A 26864-nucleotide genomic window follows, 5' to 3' on the forward strand; every position below is an offset into this window, starting at 1 on the left:
GTTTATACGTCGATTGTGTATCTCTTTCTGTGCCCATCTATGCATTTGTGTTCGCCTAGTTATCGTTTGTTTTTGTTTTCATGAATCCTTTTATTACGGCAAGAAAAAAAAAAAAAAAAAAAATAACTAGAAGAGTATCTCCATCGCTCAATAGCCTCATCATCGTGTTGAATATTTGTTTTTCTCTTCTAAGTCTTCCACTTGATTTTGATTTTTTTTTTCTTTCTTTAATTCTACTCTTATAATTTTTACGGGTCTTTATAAAAATTTTTTTTTTTTTTTTTTTTTTTTTGCAAAAAATATTGGCAAATATTTTTTTCCTCTCTTAGTGCCTTCAATATTATGCCAGAAGTAGTAGTTTTCTTTTGTGTTTATTTTGCTTTTCATCTACTAATTAATGTCTGGGTTTAGCCGAGCTTTCTATTCAAAATGGAAAGAAGATTTCTAAAAAGAGCTTGCAGGCCAGCCACTTTAATCCGTCTTCACAATCAGTCAGTTAACCTTGGTAGAGAAAAATAATAAACGTTTTTTTTTTTTCAAATTTAAAGAAAATTTTGTTTTAAAAGAAAGTTGTTTCAGTAGTAATTTAAAGCCAAGTTTAAATAATGGAACATCGAAATAGAAATCAGTAAAGTACCACATATAGCGGGAGGTCAATTGAAGGAGGTATTGAATTCAAAATTTATGAGTATATATATATATATATATATATATCACAATATTGGGAAACAACTTTTATCATAAAATACTTACAATTAGAGTGTTAGGTTTTCTTTTATACCCACCACTGTGAGATGTTCATTTTGTTTTTTTTTTTCATAACTCCCAAAAGGAAGCTTCAAAAACCCTATAAAATATATATATACTTGATCGACAGTGTTAGTTGTTGTCACTCCCATGGTCGCATAAATGAAGATATGGACGTCAAATTTGATCGAAACATTGGAAGTTTCTGAACGCAGGTTGGTATTGAAAATGGGCCAAATTGGTCAGAGCAGAAGGCCGAAGTGTGGCATAAACTGAACACAAGTCCGTTTCTTAAGAGAAACATTTGTGGTTTTTTGCTTGTTACTCGCAAACTATTAAAGTTAAAGAAGACTGAAATTTTCCACATTTACTTTACGAAACACTCTGACCTTTTAAGTGCAAAAATGGAAAAAATCAGCCATACCCACGCAAACTTAAAAGTAATTAAATTTTCTTTTTTTTTTTACTTTTTCGAGGTTTTGTGCTGATTCATCATAACGCAAACAAGACAAAATGTTTAGAACGACTTTATACATTCCTCAAATGAAGACATATTATCTGCCTAAAAATGTGTTAATTGTAAAATGAATATGGTAGACACCGCGACTTAGTGGACTAAGTTTTTCTTAATAATACCAGCGGTATGGGTACCAAATAAAAGAACTTAGAGAGTAGAATACGGAAAGCATAGCGACGAATATGCGAGACTCGGCCGCCGAAGGATGTAACCTTCTTCCTCTTTTTTTTTTTCCTTGTAAGAACGTTTATATGAAATAGGTGACAAAAGAGACTATTTTGCCTCATGCAAATCTAGCACCATTCGTTTAATAAGTCGAAATATATACCATCGTCTACCGACTCTTGCAGAGAAATAATAACAAGTAAGAAAATTACATCCGGCCGAGACGGAATTTTTTATACCCATCACCGTTATCAGTCGTGTACCCTCGTGAAGTCCGCAGATGCTACAAGATCATCCGCACAAAACGCAACTCGTTGTTATTATTTTTGAAAACAAAGGTTGTCTCAGATTGTCTTGTACTGTGGTCGAGTTTTTTGATCTATTTGTCTTATTTTTATTGCCAAGCTGCGGGCAACAAGTTCCAATGTTCCTGCCGAACTTGAAGCTGATAGCTTCATTCCATAAAACATTTTCATTGTTTATCACAGAGATTACTCGGACAGACAGACAGACGAACATGTTTAAGAATTTGACGCTGATCAAGAATATATGCACTTTATGAAGTCTCTGTAGCTACTTCTAAGTGATGCAAAAGTTTTGACAAAAGGAACATAGCCCTCTTCCTTCGGTTCTGGGTATAAAAATGATAAATTTTTTTTCAAATAACGGCTTCTCAAAATAGGGAATTAGTTGGGAAGTGACGCGATTCGGTCTACTTTCTATACAAATCGACGAAAAGAAAAATTGAAATCGATTCAGAAAATAATTTTGAATTTATTATATTCGAACAAGCTTAATGGCTAGGTTGCAATTATCATCTCCTCTATATCTTTCTCTTTTCTCACTTCTTTCCGTCCATTCCATTAGGTGACAGTCCCTAACTGAATATTCATATTTAAAAAATAAAAAAAAAATTTCCCCGGGAAAAAAAATTATTTAAAAGTTTAAAATAAAATTTAATATATGGGATATTCAGCTATATAGAAAGATATAGGAGCACTTTAGCTCTAAGTTTCATTAGAGCCCCTTACAGAGACAATTTTCTTTATTTAGCAATTTTTTTTATTATAGTAATTGACTTAGAAAATGAGTCTTCTAAGCTTATTTGTCCGTCTCCCTTGTTTTCTTGCGTTCAATGTATATGTCGCAAATTTTGAGATGTCCAGGTGAAATATGGTTGGCCCAAGGACGGACGTTCCTCGAACTGTTTCTAATTGGACCAATTTTTCGACCACTTTCCATATAATATCCTATTTTGAAGAGTCTTTTTATGAATAACTGTAGGGTGCTGTAGGGTATTTAATGGTTGGCCATGTCACATACAGCGTTTTCAATCAGCGAAAGCGTTGTGTATCCTGCGAGCATATTACATGTTACCTACATCATCAGCAAACTACAGAAACGCCTTTTTCCCTTAAAACCGTATAATTCATTAAAATTAAAAAAAAAAAAAAAAAAAAAACCAAAAACACGTGAAAACAAATAATTGAATGCAGTAATGGAATATTTATTTAAAATAGAATAAAACACGAAAAAAAGTTTCTGATGATGTGGTCGGTAGAATTTTTTGATGTTTAGTAACCCTATAACCTCAGCGATCATTGTCCGTTTTGTTGTTGGTTATGGGAAAAAACATCTCAATTGAAACAATATTATAAGAATTCAATTACTGAACGGGATTAGCTACGAAAAGGCTGTTAATCGGAGTTAGTAATCGAAGGTTTAGCCTCATCACTTGATTGATTCAAAGCATCCGAATAGGCTCAATATATGAGATACTATGTCATGAGTAGTAAGTTGTCCGAAAATAATATTTGCAAGATTGATACAACATTCGTTAAAGTTTCTTTCAGAAAACACTTTCTAAACCATGCTTACATTATTTTCAAAGAACTGCACTCGACTTAGATCCTCGATTCGTAATATGATACTTCGGGTAAAGCTTTTGCTTACCAAAATAATTTCGAACTATGCCAGTAAAGGGCAGAATGCCACAAGTTGCGGTGGTTGAAATCGAAAGCAGCCAACATAATCGGGGTGTGCAAAGTGTCTTAACCCTAGAATTACCGAATATGTCATTTTCGATCTGAAAAAAAAAAAACAAAAAACGATTATAAACCATATTCCATTCTGCACATACATTTTTGACGAAATACCTTTGAATTCATATAATCTTTTTTTCCTTACGAGGTCTAATTTTCCTGATGGCGATGGTCGGTATATGTTCTATTTCTACAAAGGAAATCATCTTGATGCATTAGTTTTGTTAGCTTGAAGAAGACAGGAATCTGAAATTTGGCATAGATACTCCCTGATCGAATAACAACAACAATTTTTGACAATTTTTGGACTGAACCTGCAGATGAATTTGACAAATATAGGTACCAGGTATTCCGAAATATCTTCACAGGATCCAAACTTACAGTTGTCTTAGTGTCTCATTTGCGGTGTTCGTGTAGTTAGGCACATTAGAGCTATTTTTCTTGAACAGTGCCTTCTTAGCCGGTCAAGCTTTCTTTCTATCTTCAATTTCACGTCTATGACATGTGTACAAAACGTCGGTAGTTGCAGTGTTAATGGCAAATAGTGTATGCTTTTCAAAATTACACCGGATGTTGTTTTTTGGATGGCATTTGTCAATAAAATTATTTTCGATGAATTCTTTTGACACAAAAATTTCAAATATTTGAAAAATGTGTTATTATTGTAAACTTGTTTCGAAAATTTGACAATTTTGACAATTAGCATTGGTGTTCAAGCGAAAATTACATGTATCGGTAATTACTATCATAAAAATCTGTCATGGCTAACGGAAACATGCGGCACAGATAATTGGACATTCGATTATAACACACACACACCAAAAAAAAAAAAAATTAAAAAAAAAATAAAAATTAAAAAAAAAAAAGAGTAAACGTTAATTATTGTCAGTAAAATATAATAATTAAATCTAGGCATGCATACATTTACGATTTTTTGAGCTTCAAACGACTGAGATACTCATCGCAATTTCTTACTGATTAAACAGACATTCCCAGAACTTTACTGTAGACTTAAAGAATTTTTTTCGATTTAGTCAATAGGTCTCAGTCAGTCGATTTTTTACTATCATTATTTTTATTATTATTATTATTACACACATATATATATATATATACATATATACATATATATATATATATTTTTTTTTTTTCAATTACTTTCTGTGGTTAACCTGAGTGATGCAATTATTGTAATTATTTTACTCAATCACTATGATTGAAACGTTAACACGCACTCATACGAGCAGCAAAATTCTGCATTGATTTTTGCCTTTTGTTTATTTGAAGTTTATTTTATTTTACTTTTTCACCTCTTCTTTTTTTTAACAAAAGAATAAAATCACATAAATAATAAAACCAAATATATACATATGCACACATATGCATATATATATATATATATATATATATATGTATGCAATTTATTTCTGCGTAGTTATTATGTAAATCCCATTTTGTTGCTGTATTGTTATAGCACGATCGCAGTCACAAATACGAACGGGACATAAAGACACGCGAGGAAATCACTTCGTTAATAGCACATCACGTTACGGCCGTTAATTACATTTACCGCAATACAAAATTCGACGGACGTACCGAGCATCGAAATATACGTTTCGAGGTAAGTACCGTAGGAACACTAACATGCACATTTAAGCGGATGCGGGCACGCACAACTGCTTCACTACGACTATCACTTCAGTTACAATTGTTATTGTTATTAGTGTCATACGCATTTGTGTACGTGTACAATTGTATTCAAAATGTTGTTGATACAATGTATGAAACGGAGATAGAGAAGGAATCGATTGGCATAGCATGGCATGTACTTACCGTTATATACGTTTTAAAGCATCAAGTAGTGCCTGAAGAAGTTTTGCGGAACAGCGGGAGAACGCGTATTTATAAAGAATTTTAATTAATTCATATGATAACCGCAGTTATATAAAGGACGGAAATAGCATCGCATATATCCTTCATTTATCATCAATTCATATGCATGCATACATAACGTATACATAAAGTATTGTACACAGTTGCATATGCGCTAGGCATGATTGAACAATTAAATGAGTTTTTTGTGCGGTTTTCTTCTTATTTACCATTTCTTGTTCTTTACATCCGACTCTTTACTTAGGTGCAACGTATTAAAATTGATGACGATTCCGCTTGTCGCAGTTCTTATAATGGTCCGCATAATGCTTTTTGCAATGAACATATGGATGTATCCAATTTCCTTAATTTACATTCCCTCGAGGATCATTCGGACTTTTGTCTAGCTTATGTGTTCACTTATAGGTTTGTAATGTTGCGGATATAGAAATGCGTCAATGGGAAAAGTCAATAAACTCATATTTTATTGTTTGAATATTTAGAGATTTTTCGGGTGGCACCTTAGGATTAGCTTGGGTGGCCAGCGCTTCTGGTGCTTCTGGTGGCATTTGTGAGAAATATAAGACTTACACCGAGACCGTAGGTGGTCAATATCAAAGCACAAAACGTTCCCTAAATACCGGTATCATTACATTTGTCAACTATAACAGTCGTGTACCGCCCAAAGTCTCTCAACTAACGTTGGCTCATGAAATTGGACATAATTTTGGTTCACCGGTAAGTAAACAAAGAGTCATTGCTATTGCCCCCGCTTGCCTTGTTAAATGAATTTTGCTACCTTCTGATATCAACTGGTTATATCAAAGTTATATTCATAACCGATAAATTTTGCTTTAATTATCATTAAATACGTTTTTCTGTTTCCATTAGCATGACTATCCCCAAGAATGTCGTCCTGGTGGACTAAATGGCAATTACATTATGTTTGCAAGCGCTACTTCCGGTGATCGCCCTAACAATTCGAAATTCTCGTCGTGTTCTATACGTAATATTTCGCATGTTCTCGATGTGCTGGTAGGAAACATGAAACGCGATTGCTTTAAAGTCTCTGAAGGAGCGTTTTGTGGCAATAAAATTGTTGAGCAAGGTGAAGAATGTGATTGCGGTTTTAATGAGGAGGAATGCAAAGATAATTGCTGTTATCCTCGCTTAATCAGTGAATACGATTTGTCATTAAACGGTTCGGCCAGAGGCTGTACACGACGTGCCAAAACACAATGTTCCCCTTCGCAGGGGCCTTGTTGTTTGCCAAATTCGTGTACATTTGTCCCGGCCAACTATCAGCAGAAATGTAAAGAGGAAACCGAATGTTCGTGGTCAAGCATTTGCAATGGAACAACGGCTGAGTGCCCAGATCCAAAACCGCGCGATGATAAGACAAAATGTAACAATGACACTGCTTTATGTATTAAGGGCGATTGTTCCGGTTCTATTTGTCTGCTGTGGAATATGTCTGAATGTTTCCTAACTTCGCAAGCTGTCCCGCATGTGGATAAGCGGCGTTTATGCGAGCTAGCTTGCCAGAATGGAAATGACACAAATACTTGCCGCAGTACATCCGAATTCGCTCACTTATATGATTTGCCGGAGGGTGGTATCAGTTTACGTCCCGGTTCTCCTTGTGATAATTTTCAAGGCTATTGTGATGTGTTCCTGAAATGTCGTGCAGTCGATGCCGATGGTCCTTTAGTGCGTCTAAAGAATTTGCTATTGAATCGCGAAACGCTTTTAACCGTAGCCCAATGGGTTACAGAGAATTGGTATATTGTTGTATTGATGGGCATCGGTTTCATTATCGTGATGGGTGCTTTCATTAAATGCTGTGCTGTGCATACGCCCAGTTCAAATCCTAAAAAACGTAGAGCTCGGCGTATAAGTGAAACCCTAAGAGCGCCCATGAATACATTAAGGAGAATGGTATATTAATGAATAGTGCACAGAAGACGAAATTTCTTATTTTGTTAAATGCCTTTTATAGCGCCATCCTCATGGTCGGGGTGCTGGCCCGCGTAGTATACCACCGCCTGTGCATGATGCACGATCTCAGCATCGTAATTATCCGCCCGAATGGGATCGACCGCATCGTACGGGTGCTGCGGGGACTGGTGCAAGCAATCACGCGAGTCGTTCAGCGGCTGGCGGACGATCATCTGGTGGAGCTGGTCGTAATTCACGAGCAAGTAGCTCTCGTCAGCCCAGCAATTCACGATCAGCAGGTCATGGGTATGCTGACGGTGTTATTTTAGCTGGTGTGGGTCCTAATAATAGTGGTGGTGGTGGTAATGCAGTGAATGTGGGTGGTAGCGTGGGTGGCACTGCTCTTTTAACAGCAGTACCGGGTATGACGAGCGGCGCACTGGGTGCTGGTGTTGTGTCACGCGCTCAGATGCCTTTACCCGCTCTGCCGTCCACTGCACAAACACAACAACAAGCGCAACAACAACAGCTGCCACAACAAGCATATTACGCGCCGAAAGGTGTGTGACATTAAAAAATTCTCTTCAAAAGATTTTTCGTTTCTCCATAGAATTTCGTTTTGATTACATTTTTTATAATTAATTTTTTTTTTTTTGTTTAATTTCTTCCTCTTTATTCTTATCTACACATATCGGTTTTTTTGTTCGCTTTTACGTTGTCTACTTTGCGTACACTTTGCGTGCGTGTGTGCAATAGAAGTACGTAATAAGTCCCGTTCATCACGCACAAACGTAAGCACTGCCAAATCTAAAACGAACATTTCAAGCGATCAAACCAAAGAACAAACGCACAATAATAAAAAGTCAAGCAAGACTACGAGACGTAATATTGTTTATTGAGCGTGCGAGCCAGTCAGTCAAAATTAAACATACACTTTTTACAAATTGAATTCAGTATTGATCTCCTACACAAGATCTTAATTGGTAATTAATTCATATTATTTTTTTTTTTTCTGTTTCTGTTTCTGTTCATTTTTCTTTTGTTTCGAAACAAATGTAAATTTAGAAAATCGTATAAAACAAGCAGATTATATGCTTATGTTGTTGTTCTTGTGTTTTTAGTTAGAAATAACAATATTTTGGTTGAAATTAAGTAGCATGTTTTTTGTCGTTGTTGTTGACTTTTGTTATATATTTTTTATTTTGTTTTTTATTTATACTTTAAACACATTTTTTACATCAATCTAGAAGAATCCATTATTTATATTTATTATTAATACTAATTTCCTACATTAGTTTGCATGTAACGGAAAGGTATGCGACAGAAATCTAGCAAAGCACAGATTTTCTTGACAATAGGGGCAAGATTCTTTTGAAAACCTTACTCATAGTTGGTCATTGATCAGAAGTAAAAGCAACTGTTACGCAAACGACTCTATACTTTAAACATTAGATTCTCAAAAAAAATCTAGTAAGAACGTTATGATCAGGCAAGGCCGACCATTAGTTATTCTAGATCACTTTGCCTAGTACAGTTATTCACTAGTTTTGAGTGTGATTTCGCGCAAAGGCATACTTTTCATGAAAGCCCGCCTATTTGAAGACACCCAAAACATCACATGGCATGATCCAAATTCAGCAAACTTCCTAAAAATTTAAGTATATTTCAGTTTCTGCCTTATTATATACAGGCTTGCTTTTCATGATGAACCTTATATTCGTTAGACCTACATGGTCGAAATTCCTTGTCATTAATTTCTTTGCTAAATTGCTATCAAGGAACAATTTTCATCATAATATATCAAAAATTAAACATTTTTCCGAAGGACTTATTCATGTGAAATCTTACATGGAATACGATGGAGTACGATAGAAGAAATAGATCCATTTGTTGCAAAAATTCCCCCAGAATTATAACATTAAAATTGTAGACTTTGAAATTAAATTTTCTCTAAAAGGTGTAATTCAAATAAATCGAACTTCAGGATACATAAATAAATATATTTAACGCAGGATACATAAATAAATATATTTAATTATAGTTTATATGTGCCAATACCGAGAATATATATAAAACTGATCAAATATTTGTTACTCATAGAAATATAGATTATAAGATAGATAAAAAAAAATCTGTACTCTTGCTCACAATAAACAGCTGAATTAATTTTGCTTTCCGTCTTCAGGTAAAATCATAACTCCCGCCTGAAAATAATTTGAAGAATAAATTTGAATTTAAGTCGTTGTAGAGTTTTTTGCTTAAAGCTTCAAATTGCCATCATCAGGACAAAAACTAGTTAAAGTGGGCAACGGCTTGGCTTATAGTTACCAAAAAACTATATAACTAAAAAAAAAATGGTTGGGAAGTATGTACGATATACGACATATTACTGCCAAAATTTTTGTTTTCAATTTCACGATCAAATATCGCACAGTAACTGCCGAAATCATTGTTCGTTTGTATTAGACTTTGTATAAAAGTGTTAATAACAAGTAGAAACACTATAGGGACACAGACAACCATTACTTACACCACTTACACCTTGCGCTTAATACAGTTTAAAAGTTAAAATACAAGTATATGGACTTTTCAAAAAAAAGTTTGCATGAGAAGTGGTCCGATGCGAATTATTCTCAATAGTGTTCGTCCTTGGGACAAAACATATTGGTGTCCCAAATTTCATTCAAGCAACTCAAAAACTTTCAGGTTAAATACAGGAAAGCAAGGCGGAAAGACAGGGTGAGAAATTTAAATCTATTCAAAAGTGTTTTTAAATAGTAAATAGTTGGTTCTATCTCAACTCCCTCCTGGTGTTCCATATATCTTCGCACCAATTAAATATTTACTTGTATCACAGATAGTCTGGAGTATAAAAATGTCGACTGTAGCACTCAATGCAAACGATAGATATACATATATCGGTTGCATAAATCTTTGCTCTGTCTTCCACTTCTCCTTTCTCATTCCAATTATTTCTCAATTATTTGTATGCGTTTTGTAATTGTTTATATACATTTTTTATTATTTATTTTTAAGATTACTCTAATGTTTGTCCCTTCTATCCATTTGATTTTTTTTGTTTTCTTCTTGTGAATACTAATGGCATATTTATGTTATAATGTTTTTGGAATATGGGCTTTTTAATAACTAATATATTTGCATATGTAAAGTACAGTTTCGTATTTCTAGCCGTCGTTCCGCAGCCAATAAATTACAATCGGCCACCGTCGTTACATCAGCCTGATTTATATGCCGATGCTTATGCGGCATTAGGTCGTGGGGCCTATGAAGCAACAGCACGTGCTACAAACGATAAAGTTTGACAGACAAGTTCGTATCAAAATGGCCGGATGCGGCTTCAAACGGCAATTGTAAGACGAGAAACAACACAAAAAACAAACGAACTCATGTTATATGTAAATGCTATTTTTACGCTAATCATAATATTTTAATAACAAAATCACAAAAACACATTCATACACACACTCATTGAAATGATCAGGCAGGCGAACAGGTCGAACGGCAGCAACAGTAACAACAAACAAACAAACAAACAAGCAAACACAACACATAAAAACGAATTAACCCACGATATTCTAATAATTATTATTAGTAAAAACTATAGCATCATATTTTATTTTTTAAATTAATTCAAATTTAAAAAATAAACATTTCTTAGGACAACAGATCAAATCACACAAAATAATTTTCTACATTTAAATAAAATATATTTTTAAAATGGACAAGGAAAACAAAGCAAACACATAAAAAAAAAAAAAAGAAATGAAAAACAATTTTGTGGAAAGTGAGTGAAAAGAAACGAGAAAATTTCTTTAAAACTTTAATAAGTAAAAATTATGATGAAATTAAAACAAAACATTATAATTTAGAAAATTTATTTTATTAAATTTTTTTTTTATTTTTGTTTTTTTTGTTTTCACTTAATAAAAGATCTGAAAAATATTAGATAGCATTATCTGAAGGTTAAAAAAAGGTGCGCGCGCAACCGTCTTTCATTGTCACGTCTAACCGAACATATGCGCGATTCGAAGGAGATCTAACTCGTCCGTTTTATTCAAATGGCAATTGTGTTAGACCCTTGCCAAGAAGACATAAGTTTAGGAAAACCAAAGCCTTTTTGGACGGATTTGGGTAGTTAGTTGCAACAATTTCAAATTTGTAAAAAATCTTTTGGCGGTTCGTTAGTGAAGAACACATGTCAGTAGTCCTTCCTTTTTCTTTAACTGCCAGCATGTCAACTATTAAAGCGTAGACCAAGTTTTTGCAGAAGTAATTTAGATAGGTGGTTTAGCCGATCTAGCTTTATGTCGCCGAGCTTTGAAACTTTCATGAACGCAAAAATTGAGATGAACAACTAAAACTTTAGTTACTTAGTGACAAGAAAACAAATTTTAAAGCGCGTATTGGCCTGAACTGTACAATTAGTAGAGATCTGCATCGGAATACCTATTTCCCCGGGCTAACTAAAATTTCAGGTGTTATTAAAATGTTTGGTAATTTTCGTGTTCGCTCTTACAAGATGGCGTTTATTTAAAAGTCTTTCCTAATATTTTTTTACCACAAAATATCATATAATTTATAAAAATGTATATAAAAGATATTTTTATGTAATTTCTCTTTCATAATTTTCGAAATATTCTTTTGCACTTTGGAATAATGGATATATCGAGTTCTATAGGAAAATTTCATTGAGTCAGCTTTAAATCCTTCCATCACTTTTAATTCAAACACGAGGTTTTAAATAATTATAATAAAAGAAAAAAATTTCACACCATCCCCGAGAAGAAGCTTCTTCCTCCACCTTCTGAGTTGAGCAAGGAAAGGTCTTACAACTTGAAAACCCCGGTATATGTTTACAAATCCAAAAAATCGATGTAGGATCTTTTTGAGATTGTGAGTAAGAGGAGTTGATTGGAACTGTAATGGACTTCACGGTGAGCGTTTGAGAATCTATGACAGCAAAGTAGAAAACTGGTTCGTATTTCTTTACTATTATTTTTTAGAAAATATTGAATCAAGTGAAGAAAGTTTTTTTCCTGTCTTCATTGATTTAATTTTTATATACACACCGACGATATTATTGGATGCGTATTTAGGGGCCGATTTTAATAGTTTGGCCATTTGGCAACTTCATTTGAATTTACTGGCCTTTATATTGCTTTAAAATTATTAATTTCGATATTTAATGCTGCCTATAAACATATAGTGACTAAAGAAAAATTAAAAAAATGTAAAAGATGGAAAAGATTATTGATCACATAAGTGATAAGCAGCTGACGCTTCTGGCTATGCCTATATAACTTAATTTAGATGACATTCTCTGCACGTACACCGTTTTGATGTTGTAATATTGCTTACTTTCCCTTCGTTTACAATGGGAAATTCACTTTTCACTTCTTTTCTTTTTGGTTGAGCAAGCAGATCAATAATGTAGTGCAGCATTATTGATTACTAATTTATCAGAACAACATAGAGTGAACCCTGTTTTTTCTATTTTGGTAAGCTTTTACTTGTAAATAAAGTGTGTCCCAAAATCTACGCAAGATTTGAATTTTCCGCCATTTACGTAAAATCGATAAAACTTTGCATACGTGCCAGTAAAGCCGAGAAGTCCAATTGCTACACCAGATAGAGCCCACCCGCTTCTATATGTATTACGATTCAATAAAGAAAATAGAATTTTAAAAAAAAAACTCTCTTTTCTATTTAATTCGGATCTTGCGTAAATTTTGGTCAATTCTTTATTTTTTATATGATGAAAGCGTGGACTTTTGTTTGCCTTGATTTCAGGTGAACTTACGGAAACGCTCAAAATCATTCAAATATCTCTCAATGTAAACAAAGTATTAAGGACGAATTAAGACTTTCTCTACTATTAGATTTAATTACCTTGTGAGGTAATGACAAATAGTTAATAAAATGACATAAAGTTAATAGCATTTCAAAGAGCAAGCATTCAAAAGAACAAAAATCACTTAAAAAACCCCAGTAACAGAAATTCCCTAAAAAGTCGCAACGAAAATTTGTGGTCAGATTTGAAGTCGGATAGCAGGCAAAAAGTCTTGCTTGTCCTGCGTGCAATTCACGGTAAATTATTCTTTATAGGACGATTATGGTAATTTTGGAAAAAAAACCGGGTTCCGTTAAATCTTTTTTCTTCTAATAAGACGAAGATTTAATGACATTAGAAAAACCAGCTTGGGGGGTGACTTTAAAAGTAAACAAAAAGAAAAAAGGAAGCAAAAAGCTATATAATATCAAGTACAAGAGAAAAGAGGAGCCTAGACCGATCCATGTTTAACCATTCAGATGTTTTCGAAATACGCGTCACATATTTATTTGCGTTTGTGGCGAATTCCCTACACGGAATCAATACGCGCCACACCTGGCTTTAACAAAGTTATGCCTTCTATTGTTTGCTTCTTTTAGTTCTTCCTGAAATTATCAATTTTTGAGTTTATTATAAAAAAAAAAAAAATAAAAAAAAATGGATAATTGATTGCAAAGTTCTTCATGAAATAATAATATTTTTCTCATTTAAACCGGAAAAAAGAATAAAATTTGTTATAAATTTAGAAACAAGAAAGTACGAAAAATAATTTACAACAAAATCAAAAAGTACATTTACAACAAAAATACAAAGCATCAAATGAAAATATTGTAAAAAATTAATTAATTAATGAAAACATATTAAAAATTTGTAGAGAAGGTAATAAAGATTTTTGTTTTAATTGAAAAATTATCAAAATTATTACTTGAGTGTGTAGAGACCAAAAAAAAGAAAATAAATAAATAAATAAATAAATACAAAAATAAAAATGAATATATGATTACATTAAAATGAAAAAGAAAGAAGGAAAAAATATGGACCCTCAAATTGAAAATAATATATATTTTAAGAAAATTTGTGATGAGATTTATCGACCTAATAAAAGATTTATTTCTTTTATTTTTACTTTAAATATTTTTTTATTTTAGTTATTTTAAAATTTTCCAAACGATATTAAAAAAAAAAAATTGTGTTAAAAATTTTTTTAAATTTTCTAAGTTTTTTTTTTTTAAATTTTATCAACCGATTGTGTTTTTATTTATATTATATTTTTATATTATAAGTTTTTTTTAATCATATTTTTAAAAGACGATGCTTTTTATGCAAAAATTTTCAAAGTACTAAATTACTTTTAAAAATGAAAATTTACTATATTCATGATCAATAATTAAAAATATATATATTGCTTGTCAAAATAATGATTAGGAGACAATTACGCTTTGTCTGATTTTATGTTGAACTATTCTTGTGTCACCCTTAACCAATTAGCTGTGTTTGGTGAAAAAAGTACAATAAATTTTGTTTTAATGATGAATATATATGTCCTGATCTGTCCATCCGTCCTTATCGGATGTCTTCATAAAATTGTATTATTATGATTGTGAATTTGCTATAATAGCATATTTTCGAATGTGTGTTTGTCATTTTATCAAGTTATTTCATTTTATATTTTCGACGCAGTTAGTTAATACTTCAAGTCTCAAAGTTCCCTAAATCGCTTAATAAATCCGTCAACAATTCATAATAAGAAATCGTCAAATATGTTTTTTTTAATTTACGATCCCAAAGTCAGCTAACTTACGACATTCAATTTTTTTTTTAATTTTTGTGTATTACAACATCCGTAGTTCATCCAAGATAACAGGTATACAAGACGATATGTATAAACATGATTCGCAAATATGGTTGGTTGGATATGGGCGAAAAGATCCGCACTCTAGTTCACACTGAATTATCGCTCTTCAACGCAAAGAAGCGAAAATATGCGTTATATCACTACTTCACGGGAATTTTGTGGCTTCATCATACGATCATAATGATATACACTAAACTCTTTTTCGCCCTGTTTTCAAATAACACGGTTCACCGATAAAAATAAATGGGCTTTTGTACACGCATTTCTTGTTCCAGTACGAACTGCGAAAATTTTTTTTATTTAATACTAATCACGACTATGTCAACAACTTGCTTGGAATACTCAAATTTTATGATCCGTTTTTTCTTTATCTCGTTATATTTCAACTTGAACACTGCGTTTCGTTATTCAGTATTTCAGTTTGTGCAATAGATAATTCCAATAAGATTCTAAAAGTTGATGTTGATTTGTTGATGGTCCAGTCCGTAATAGACGTGCACGCTTGTCATCAAGTAATAATGAATAGTTGCAAAATTAATTTTTAATCACTATTTAAACTTAAATTTTTATATGTTTTGGTTATCGCCTGAATTTTCACTGTACACCAATTTTAATTTTTTTTTTTAATAAAAATGAATTGGGTTTGTTTTCCACGGTTTTTTTTGTTGGGTTTTACACGATTTTTTAAAGTTGTGGCACGCATCCTCAAAATTTACCCTATGTTTCAAGTATTTTTTACATGATTTTTTTTGCACGGTTTTCTAAGAAGTGTATCTACCGTGCAAAAAAAGATTAACGTACGCCTATCATGGTTGGTATATCTAAGCCTATTAAAGACTTTGAAATAACAATCGGAGATCCAACGAAATGTACGTGCGATTAGCGTGAAGTCGACTTAGCTTTGTGTGTTCGTCCGCCTTGTAAACATAAATCCTAATAACCCATCCTTGATTAGCGCAGACAATCAATTTAGCTATGCGTGTAGGTCTGCGTTGCAAAAATAGCTCTAATAATGTAATATTAATTAGCGTGAGCACTTGAGTTAACTATGCTTGTCCTTATAAAAAAAATAAAAGACCGGATGCAGTTTAATTTGAGTAATTACTTATACGGAGGCTTAAGAAATAATTTTTTTTGAATTATGGAAGCTACAAACTTGCAGTGGATTAAGACCGTACGTAACATCTTTTTTTTATATCCACCACTATGAGATGAGGGGTATACTCATTTTGTTTTTTCCATGATGTATGTAACACCCAAAAGAAAGCTTCAGAAATCCTGCAAAGTATATATATCCTTGATCAGCGTGAAATTTTGAGTTAATTTAGTTATGTCGGTCCGTTTGTTTGTCTGTGTAGCGCGTGTTGCTGGCAGGCTCCTGGTCGCAAAAATGAAGATATCGACTTCAAATTTAACAAAAACATCAGAAGGTTTTGCAGGCACATTGGAATTGAAAATTGGACAAATTGACCAGGGCAGAAGGCCGCAGAAGGAGGCATAAACTGAACGCAGTTTAGTTTTTTAATAAAAATTTTTGGATTTTTCTGTTCGTTACTCGGAAATTATAAAAGTCAGAAGGCTGAAATTTTCCATTTACTTTGCGAAACACTCTACTTCTCACGAATTGAAAACTTCCGTCATGCCCACACCAAGTTACAAGTGATTAAATTCTGTTTGTTTTCACTTCTTTGAGGTTTCATGTTCATTTATCATAAGGCAAACAAGACCGAATGTTTAAAACTGTTTTGTACGCTCCTCAAATGAAGACATATTATCTGCCTAAAAATGGGTTCATTTTAAAATGAATAGAATAGACAACACTGTTACTTTGTTTTTAATAATACTAGCGATATGGGTATCAAATAAAAGAACTTGGAGAGTAGTATGCGAAAAAATCTAGTGATGGGTATGCGAGATTCGGTCCACGCCGAATATAACTTTCTCACTTGTTTTATTTAAATTTAATTTACACAATTCTTTTGTAATCATTTTATAAGTTTTTTTTTCATTTTTGTATATTTCATATTAAATTTAAAAAGTGTAGAAAAAGCTTTAATCTTCAATAATCATTATTATTATTATTATTATTATTATTATTAAGTTTATCATTATTATAATTAAAGAATTTTGTTGATAAAATAAAAACTTAAAAATACTGTGTAGTAAACTGCTCAACCTCTTAGCTTGAATAGAAGAATTCTTTTTTTAATGGCTGTGTTGAATTTACTAACAATTATTTAAATTCATCAGCCTACCTTTTTGAAAGCAGTTTTTGTACATTCAAAGCATTTCGAAAAGTTAAAAGACATCACTTATACTCTCTTTTTTGCAATTAGAGAAATTAACTCTAAAAAATTATTATAATAAAATTCTCATTTTAGGTTTAATAAGCGTTTCATTTTTATAATTAATATAATTTACAAAATTTTTATAAAAATACTTTCATATATATATTTTTTTAAACTAGTTAAGAAACAAAATAAAAATGAAATAATATTGAAACCACCTTAAATTCTAAACCTAAGCTTTCCTAATCCTTTTCCTTTTATAAATTCAAGAAAAAAAAAAACAAAATATATATATATATATATATATATATATATATATATATATATATATTTTAAATTCGTAAATTCTTCCCTTCTCAGCTTTACAAGTCTAATACAAAACATGTATATAATAAATATTGAAAAAACAACAACAAATAGTATTAAGTGCAAAAAATAAATGTATGTGTGTGTGTATTTAATTTTCTATGACTTTTTGTTTATCATTTTTATCTCTATAATAACAGCAACCCTATTAATTTTTATTAAGTGTATAAAAACAAAAAAACAAAAAAAGAAAACAGTAAAATAAAAGCAAATAAAGGTAAATAAAAGTAAATTTGATTATATTGTGTCGAAGTAAAATAAAATTATTACAAATAATTATTAATTAATTGATTGATTGCTAGGTTGATATGTGAACATAACAACAAAGTTGAAGAAAACAAAACAAAACAAAAAAAAGAGTACATTTATAACACAAGACAAAAACAAAAATCAGCAACAAAGACAAACAAAAATTGATAATAAGTATATAAAAAAAAAAAAAAAAAAAAATTCAAAAATACAAAAGAAGTAAATCTAAAGAAAAACTATAAATAAACTATTTTATAAAATAAAATTACAAAATGGTCACAATTTGGAAATAATATTTTTGAAGCAAAATACCGTGAGTATAAGATTAGAAGGAAAAAAGAAAAATTATATTCCAACGAGTAAGTGCGGGTTATTCAAGCGAAAATTCGTAATCTCTTCCAGTGATCGCTCTTTTTATGCAAACAAATTAAAAGTTAATTTTCAAATGAAAAATTTTATTAATAGTCTAATTTCACCCTACCCATACTAGAGAAAGAAAGTCCAGAAACATCTTGTCTACTTTGCTGGTTATTCTTTCGGAGATTTGCACCGAACTATATGAGAGGCTAAGAGAAACAAATATTTAAAATTATGGACAACATATTACTTATTTAGTTCTCTAAAAATATTGGAAATACGCCTAACTCTTTTTTACACGGTAGATACATTCGTTTGTTTAAAAAAACACATGCGACATATACGGTAGATTGAGGGATATGTTCCATCACTTTAAAAAAAAAGTGTAATATGAACAAACTCTAAATATTTCCTTAAAAAATCGTGCAAAAAAAGTAATCACAAAATGGATATTACGTATTCATCAGTAGCAAGTTCCTATATATCGAATTCTATTTACTTAAAAAATGTCTCCGAAGAACAACATATTAAGTTACATCTTAACTCCACCGTTACTGTCCGATATTTCTTGCAACTGAAGAAATATGGAACTCATTTGGTCTATGATGTGCAGGCTGCAATCAATAAAATTAAATTATGTTTCCTGTGGTCATTAAAACATAAGAGCAGAAATGAATTAAAGGAAGTCCGAAGACGCTGTGCTTACCTCTTTGACACAATTTATCTTTAACTCATTCTCTGTTCTCGGTGTTTTAAAAACAAATACTAAAAATGATGAAGCCTTCCTAAGAATATTGGTAGCGAATCTTTGTAAATAGGAAGACAAATTTTTAGCTTGAATGGCCTAGCGGATATACACCGAACTCTTCTTTTACGCATTCCTTCTTTACCCGTTTTTGAAATAGCATACTTCACCAATAAGGACAAATGCACTTTTTTACACGCAATTTTTTTTTATGCCATCACTGTAGATCTTCTGTGATCTTCACAAGCCACCTTTTAAGCTAACCCTACTGCAGCGTACTAAGCAAATGGTAGTCGAATGCGACAAGAACCGATCTATACGCTAAATGAATTAGATCTTCCGAATTATTAAAGATGTGTGCTATCTAGCATTTTTGTGAAGGAAGAAAATATCTCTCTTGCCAATCAATTCTGGTTCTCAATTCTGTGCTTCGCATTAGTTGTCGATAGTAGCGAGTGGAATCAATTATTTGGCTAGTATTTTCATTGACATGGCAAAACATAATGAATTCACACTTTTGTCTAATATTCAAAACTTAATTAACTTCGACTGAGTCAAAAAAAAAAACGGTTTTTTGTTTTTTAGTGTTCTAATATAAAACAGACTCTGTTCCCATTCATAAGTGACGGATTTACTGTTAGCAAAATTACTAGACGTCTATCGCGAGAAGTTTGTTTTCTTGGTGTATTATAAATATTTCCTTGCATATAGATGAGTACAAATACTACGTCATGCTCAGATGTAGCTGTCTTTGCTTCAACACGTCTTTCAATTGTATCCATTTTTAAAAAAAGTTCGTAACATGTTTTTTTTTCTGAACTTCTGTATACTAGTGTTATAATTTGTAAGTTACAAGTTTTCACCTTAATTTTTGGGCTCATAATGATGCAATAGGTTTGCATCTCAATTTTTGTAAAACCTTCAACAAAAGACGAGATACGGGCGGATACATCAACTTAAAACGGCTCAGAAAGTTGCTTTCGTTACATATATGATATACTTTACGCGATATTCCAGTGGTCGTTGTGTGACGTGACAACTGCAAGAACAAATTCTTTTTAAAAGCGCTATTAAGTGTAATCAATGTATTGAAAACTCCATTTTTTTCTTTTGTTTTTGTTTTCCTTTTTTATTAGATTCAATATGTGGTGGACGTTAATTATTTCATGTTCTCCTTGATAAATGAATGCAGAGATATCTACACATGAATTTAATTTTTTTCAAAATAAACTTAACTAAAGGATATCCCATTCCAAAAATGTGTTTGATGTATCGTTTTTCCCGATCCGGTAATTAAAAGTTAGCTTCAACGAAGTGGTGAAATCGTATGTACTATCTTCGGTATAAGTTGCTTAATATCCACATTTGCCTTTTAGGATATTCGAGTAATAGTTTTAAATTTTTTTTCGAGAACAAAAATATAAAAAAAATGCAGTAATGCCGGTTAACTTCAACACTTATCAACTGCTTTGAAGATGTTTTGTACGCTCATTGTCCCCTTGTATGCTTATACAAACAATTGTTTATACCTATCAAGATTTGTTGCTTGAATTCTTCACTTTACTATCACGGAACTAATAAAAAATATATCGTCTAACATACCAGAGAAACTAACAAGTCATGTTTACGTGACACTTTATTAAGTCGCTTGAATTGATAGGTGTACTACAACTAGAAAACTTATCCCACAAATGCAATGCAATGTAATGTAATTGATTTCATTAATATGATTAATAAATTAGAAACACTTAGAAAACGTTTTATACATAGGTTTAATATATTACATGTTTTATATACAATCAATTTGATGGCTCCTAAAGCGCACAATATTGCTTCTACACGTATCGTCATAATTTTATAAAAATAGATTTGATCGGGATTATATATTTCTAATTATTCACTACTGTTCATTTATAAAATAATATGATAATATTGTGGCGCCGCTTACTTGGCGTTAAAAACATTAAATGAACTCATTAAGAACGGTACTTTACAAAAAAGAAAAAAAATAATAGAAACGGTACTTAAACCACTACGCGTCCCAGAGCATTGTTTTGCTCGTTCCCGTTTCTTTGTTTTTTAATTTATCCCGCCACAATTCCATGAGAGCAGTTAGAACGGTTGTTTGACTTTCCATAGCTTTAGCTTGACGCTCCAATACTTCGTTTTGCTTCTCCGTGGCTGTTACTTGGCGTTCGATTGCATTAGCTATAGATGTATTTATTTTAGTCAGTTGTTCAAATAATTTACACTGTTCTTTCATATGCTTTTCAACTGCGAGCAAACTGTTCTCTAAGTTTGTTGTTTTCATTTGCTTTTCTTGTTTCTCTTCCAATTTTGGATCTTCAGTTTCGGGATATAAAAACACTTTTTCGTAATCGGTATCTGTGGCAGGTTGAAATTCCATTTCTTCTAAATGGCTGTGCGTTTCAAATGGTTGCGAATCAGTGGTGGAATGATGTTCCTGTTTGGTGGCGTGTTTAAAACAATCGTCTTCATTGTACTCATTCGCAGCAGCTACAGCCAACGAATATAACGATTGGGAGGTCAAGGTGTCCTTAACGAATTCGAATTCATGGGAATCTAAAAGTTTTTTTTTCGTGCGACCCGTTCTCTCGCCATTTAAGCGGTTTTGTAAACGTTTACGTAGATCAGACCATACCTATAAAAAGCTTATTTCAGGCATATACGATATTTTTAAACACAATCTTTTCCAATTTTACCTTTTTCCACTCGGATAAATTTCTTACGGGTGGTCCTAAATCGTTGAGCAGGTCTACTATTTCCCTCCAATCGGCATCAACTTTGTCCCGCTTATGACCAAAGGCATAGCCGCGTGCTGCGTCGGGCCGTTTCGCCATTTCGCGTACTAGAACATCAAACTGAGCATTGGTTGTCTTTTTGATGTTCCTCAAAGAACGGAAACAAACAAAAAAATATAAACAAAAAATTAGGTAAAAGCATTGCACTGTAAAATCAAGACTTACTTTTTAGATAAGGCTTTCTTATTATTCATATTTTCAAGATTTCCTGTTGACTTTGTTACACACACTACAGAGACATAACTTTCTAAATAATTTATTAAATTTTGAAGAATAATTACTGTTTTGTTTGCAAATCACTTTTAAAAATGAACAACTCCAGTCACCCGTTCAAGTCTATGCAGTCACTTCAGGCAGTCAGTCACTTCGCCTAATGTATAGATCGTACGTTTATATCGTAAGCAGGGTTTCCCAATCTAATGGCAAACGCTGGTTATAGATGTTTTATATATTAAAATCAAAAGAGAAAATGAGAGTGATAGGGAGAGGGAGAAGATAAGTGTATTCTTCTAAGAATGTTTGCTTGTTGTTAGTGTTTAGTTAACAACAAATCATATTGATCAGGAGTAGTCCTGCTATTGCCAATTTCAAAGAAGATTGCTTCTGGAAGTTGCGAATTATCAATGGTTTATAGTGAGAAACCGTCTTACTTATATTCCTTTTCAAATGAAGTCAGTTTATATAGGTGCAGGTCGTTATCTTTCAATTCCATTGTTCAACCTGTAACCGCTTTAACAAATTTTGATAGGTCATTTATACAAACGATTCCATATTGAATGAATCAATATTTAGATTTAGATTACAAAATATAAAATGAATTCATTGCCATTTATTATAGACTGTTAAATATTAATAAAAAAAATAATTATTAATGGTTAATCGTCATCAAAAGATTAATATATGGATTAAAAATGCTTAGTATTTTGCTGCGAACTTTAAAGCACGTCACGTTGTTATTCTGCAAAAAGATTAAATTTTTAGGCTCGTACGCGTGAAGCTTTTTTACTTTTATCAGCTTTAGGTGGGGCAGGGCCACTTCGGCCGCTTTGCATGTGACGGTTATATATACTACAATACAAGAAATAATTTTTAATTTGCAAATCTTTTGAAAACTCACACATACTTACATTTTATACGTCTCCGTCTTAATGTATTCGATGACATGACTTATACCTAACAAATATTGTTCAGCTATTGGTTGCACCCACGGATTTTCTTCCATTTTCATTACTGATTTACTTCCCAATAAATCGAGTTGGGCTACTTCAGGAGGCAATACTTGCAAGCGATTATTTTGTATATGCAATTCTCTAAGACGGGTCAACTCCCCAATTTCTCTAGGCAGCTCGAGCAGATCGTTATCGCGTAAACCCAAAATTTGTAAATTCTTAAGATTACCCAAACCTTTAGGTATGTACTCGAAATCATTGTCTCCCAAATATAGGGCTCTTAAAGTTTCAATCATAAAGAAATTGCCGGGTAGAACCTTTTCGTTAAGGTTATTGTACGATAAATCGAGTACTTCTAGAACCGGAAAAGCACCAAAGCCTCGAGGCAAGCTATCTAAGCGATTAATAGATACATTGAGTATACGTAGTTTGGGCATAGACGACAAAGAAACGGGCAGTTCACGTAAATGATTATTGGATAAATTGAGAATTTCTAAATTCAAAAGATTGGCAATTCCAGGATTTATCAAACTGATTTTATTGTGGCTTAATGTGAGACGTGTGATGTTGGACATATTGACTAAAAAGAGAAAAACATGTTAAAAAAAGTTTCACTAAGCGATAATAACCCTAAATTGCAATTTGAGGATGGCAACTCTAGCGTTTAAGTCAAACATATGTTTACTCAGTTTTTTTCTCTTTTCCTCTTCTTTAGTGATTTATATGCTTCTTTTTGTTTGCCTTTGTGAAATAACAGTGTGAGTATATTAAAATAATAATAATTAATTGTATAAACAATTTTAAGGAAAACATAATTTTACATTATTAATTTGTGATTGCACGATATTACATTAATTATTCTGTTTTTTGATGCGTGATTAAGTGTAGCATTCTTACAACTGTTTTTGCACAGAAATGATCTCATTATAATGCTTAAGTATGTAGGTGAACGTCGCTCTACCGCCGGAAAAATTTGTATTTATTGTTTTAGGTATTTGCATAAATGTTTTTTATTTTAATTCTTTGAACACTTACATAAACCAGGCAACTCCTCAAAGGAGTTGATGCCCTTATCCACTAAATCAATTTCACGATTTTGGGTTTCACGCGCCTCGTCCAATACTTTTTTCGCTTTCGACATTCTTGCTTGCACTGGCAAGCAAGATATCGTAGATTGACTCATTTTTCTCTGTTAATTTTATTTTATGCTCAATTTTACGAGATTCTTTCATTCATAATAAATCCACTTTATCAAGAGATATTGCTTGTAAGTGTGGAGAAATTCTGTAAAATTGTCCTTGATTGCTTGCGATTTCTCTTTTTGCACTTGCCTTAGTTAGATTTTAAGCAAATATACTACCGCTACTTTCATCATTCATTTCTCTTGTTATGTGGGCGATTAACATCTGGTTTTTCATTTATTTATATATCTCTCGAGCAATTGAAAGGGAAAAAATTCATTTCGTTTATCATATAGATCACAAAACTCTCCTTTAAGGCATAAAGGTCATAATCTAATTATAATCACAATAACTTCGTTTTTAATACAAGGAGAATCTTTTTTTCGGTCACTGGCACAGTTTATTACAATTGCAGTCTAACGTTACTTTTGAATTTAGTTTTCATTTATCTATTTTTGCAAAATAAGAGATCGTATAAGAACACTTGTTGGTATGAAAACGAAAATATTGTGTTTTTTAATTAATCAATGCTATCCTAGGCATTGTTGGATTTTTTTGTTTTTTTGTTTGATAAAACGCGACTGTTTGTTTCAAAATGTTGTCGGATACTGTGCGATAAACTTACAAATTCAAATCTTTTAGTTTAATAAAAATACAAAAATAAAAATTTGTATGCGTCATTTGTTATGGTTTTTATTTTAAATTTATTTGATTTGATTGTGTTATGGTTAGTTTTAGACGTGCGCGTTCTACTTTGATCTACCTCGCCTGTGCATATCATCTTGACATTATGTCTCGTTTGTTTCTTATTATCGCTGAATATTGCATTACAATCAATCTCATAAAATTGGTTAAAATATTTTCTTCAGGTTTGTGTTGTGGTTGTCTTTGCGATTCCGGCTTTTACCTAAAAAGGCATATTACTTGTTTTTTTTTGCTACCATTTTAATCAAAGCCTACAAAAACACATAAGGATGTTTCATTAGTCACTTTCAAGTAGTTCATTGGACCGCTTAAGTTTTACTAGTTCTTTTCAAAAATGCTCAGATGCGATAAGCGTCTTTCTTACAATTTTTCAATAGTTGTAGATCACGCAAGAACTGATGAGACATCTGTACATATTAGATTAGTCAATAATAGTAAATATATTGCATCTATGATTAAAGTCGGCGAAGTCACCGGGAGACGTACGTAATTTTTTCGCCGTCACAGGAAATACATAGTGTTTGGGGGGGTGGTATTTGCGTTAGGGTTAGATATGCTCACGCGAGCGCTTGTTTAGATTTGCATTCGCAAAGAGGTTGACATCAGCCGTTAGAAATTATTTACTATTTACACAATTCATATATCTAATTTTTATAATTTCTTGCCGATTCAATTTAATTTTCATTGTAAAATTTATGTATTTCTATAGAAATTGACACAACGTTGTAAACACAACGGGCAGCCGCTCAAAGAATGCAAAGATGAGAATGTACGATTTTCCAGGAGCGCCTGAAATCCGAAACAAAAGTGTATGAAACTTTTGGAATTGTAGACGAATTATTTGATCCTTCGTGCAAAATTTCCGGTCATTATTTCGATCAGCAACTAGTCGTGAAGATTAAGTTGGAAAAATATGTTATTTTAACTCTGAACTTAAGCATTGTTGAGCAGGAGACATTTTGCTTATGATGGCTTGCACATTTTCTATAATGGAATGGAACGAAATGGAAAATACCTTTCATTAAAATTATTGTATTTGCTATTTTAGATTTTTCTTATAAGAAAACAATTTTAGTATGATATGGCAATAAGGCAGAACAAAGCTCTTAGCAAAGACGGAAACCATTTAACGTAGTTTTATGGCAATACAAATAAATTATTATTTGTTAATTGTTGTATATTTTAAGGGCGGACATAAAAAGAATAAAATGCAATTTTCATAAGTGCGAAATTATTGTCTACTTCCGGCATTATTAGAAAAATGGCGTTTGAACGCCCAATAAGAATGTAAATAGAAAATGATCGACGTGGCTAAAAGCTTTACCAAGAGAATACTTAAAATGCATGAAGAGGATATGTACCGAGGATCACAGAGGATATTTAATACCAGAATAGCTCATAGTCGAAAATTTTTCAATAAATTACCCTTTGTAAATCTAATTCTATGGAAAAGCGACTTTAAGCAAGAATTAAGCAGCAATATGAGACTTCATATGCAAAAGAAATTGTAGTAGAACTATAACTCTGCCGTCAATTATTTTGGGGTGAGGCGGCGACTTGTGCGTGCTTTGGATTTATCTTTACAATGCCTTGCACTTGTTTATGCGTTTTGTTTTATTCTATTCTATGTTTTTGTATAATTTCATTTTCATATCACTACATACATCTCCCAAGCTGCTGTGACCAGCAATAGCGGCAACAGGCTTAATAACTTAGGTCATGACTTTTCACGTAGGAGTGCGTTAAGAAAAGAAGAAATAGACAGCATCTTAACCGCAATATGCACTTGTTTCTAATATCTTTAAGCTTGCAATTGTTTGTTAAATACCTGATCAGCATTTAGAAACCATGAATCATATGATCCAATTAGAATAGGGCAGTGATTGACTCAGGGCGAATTAATAAATTGAAATAATCTCATATTAATTAATACCTCATCTACTAACTTAGAATTCAACGTTAAGTAAAGGGTAAACTACGGTAAAGGCCCAAAGA

General features: G+C 32.1%; 3 protein-coding genes across 7 annotated transcripts in view; 1 reads left to right on the forward strand and 2 right to left on the reverse strand.

The window, feature by feature from the left end:
- LOC119633549 (disintegrin and metalloproteinase domain-containing protein 10) overlaps nucleotides 1-10946 on the forward strand; it is a 137044-nt gene extending 126098 nt beyond the window's left edge. For 3 of the 5 annotated variants that reach the window (XR_005246878.1, XR_005246876.1, XR_005246877.1), the window contains 7 exons: nucleotides 4946-5092; nucleotides 5609-5769; nucleotides 5847-6081; nucleotides 6235-7281; nucleotides 7343-7841; nucleotides 8038-8264; nucleotides 10471-10558. Coding sequence is in view for 2 of the 5 variants with exons in the window: in XM_038027155.1 (XP_037883083.1) it covers nucleotides 4946-5092; nucleotides 5609-5769; nucleotides 5847-6081; nucleotides 6235-7281; nucleotides 7343-7841; nucleotides 10471-10604 (2223 nt within the window). In the remaining 3 variants the exon portion in view is untranslated. Of the gene's footprint in view, nucleotides 1-4945; nucleotides 5093-5608; nucleotides 5770-5846; nucleotides 6082-6234; nucleotides 7282-7342; nucleotides 7842-8037; nucleotides 8265-10470 lie in introns of all 5 variants that reach the window. The other 2 variants (XM_038027155.1, XM_038027156.1) reach the window with 2 other exon arrangements.
- Nucleotides 10947-20747: 9801 nt separating this feature from the next.
- On the reverse strand, nucleotides 20748-22155 carry LOC119633948. The gene is made up of 3 exons (XM_038027796.1): nucleotides 21980-22155; nucleotides 21716-21902; nucleotides 20748-21654 (listed from the first exon to the last, which is right to left on the reverse strand). Exons 1-3 carry the CDS (start codon nucleotides 22006-22008, stop codon nucleotides 21025-21027), a joined length of 846 nt encoding a protein of 281 aa, XP_037883724.1. The 5' UTR covers nucleotides 22009-22155; the 3' UTR covers nucleotides 20748-21024.
- Nucleotides 22156-22296: 141 nt separating this feature from the next.
- Nucleotides 22297-24754, reverse strand: LOC119633947 (ras suppressor protein 1). Its single transcript, XM_038027795.1, has 3 exons — nucleotides 24019-24754; nucleotides 22942-23563; nucleotides 22297-22882 (listed from the first exon to the last, which is right to left on the reverse strand). Exons 1-3 carry the CDS (start codon nucleotides 24164-24166, stop codon nucleotides 22792-22794), a joined length of 861 nt encoding a protein of 286 aa, XP_037883723.1. The 5' UTR covers nucleotides 24167-24754; the 3' UTR covers nucleotides 22297-22791.
- Nucleotides 24755-26864: the final 2110 nt, after the last annotated feature.

Source organism: Glossina fuscipes, unplaced genomic scaffold, assembly GCF_014805625.2.
Source record: "Glossina fuscipes isolate IAEA_lab_2018 unplaced genomic scaffold, Yale_Gfus_2 2, whole genome shotgun sequence".
Taxonomy (NCBI): domain Eukaryota; kingdom Metazoa; phylum Arthropoda; class Insecta; order Diptera; family Glossinidae; genus Glossina; species Glossina fuscipes.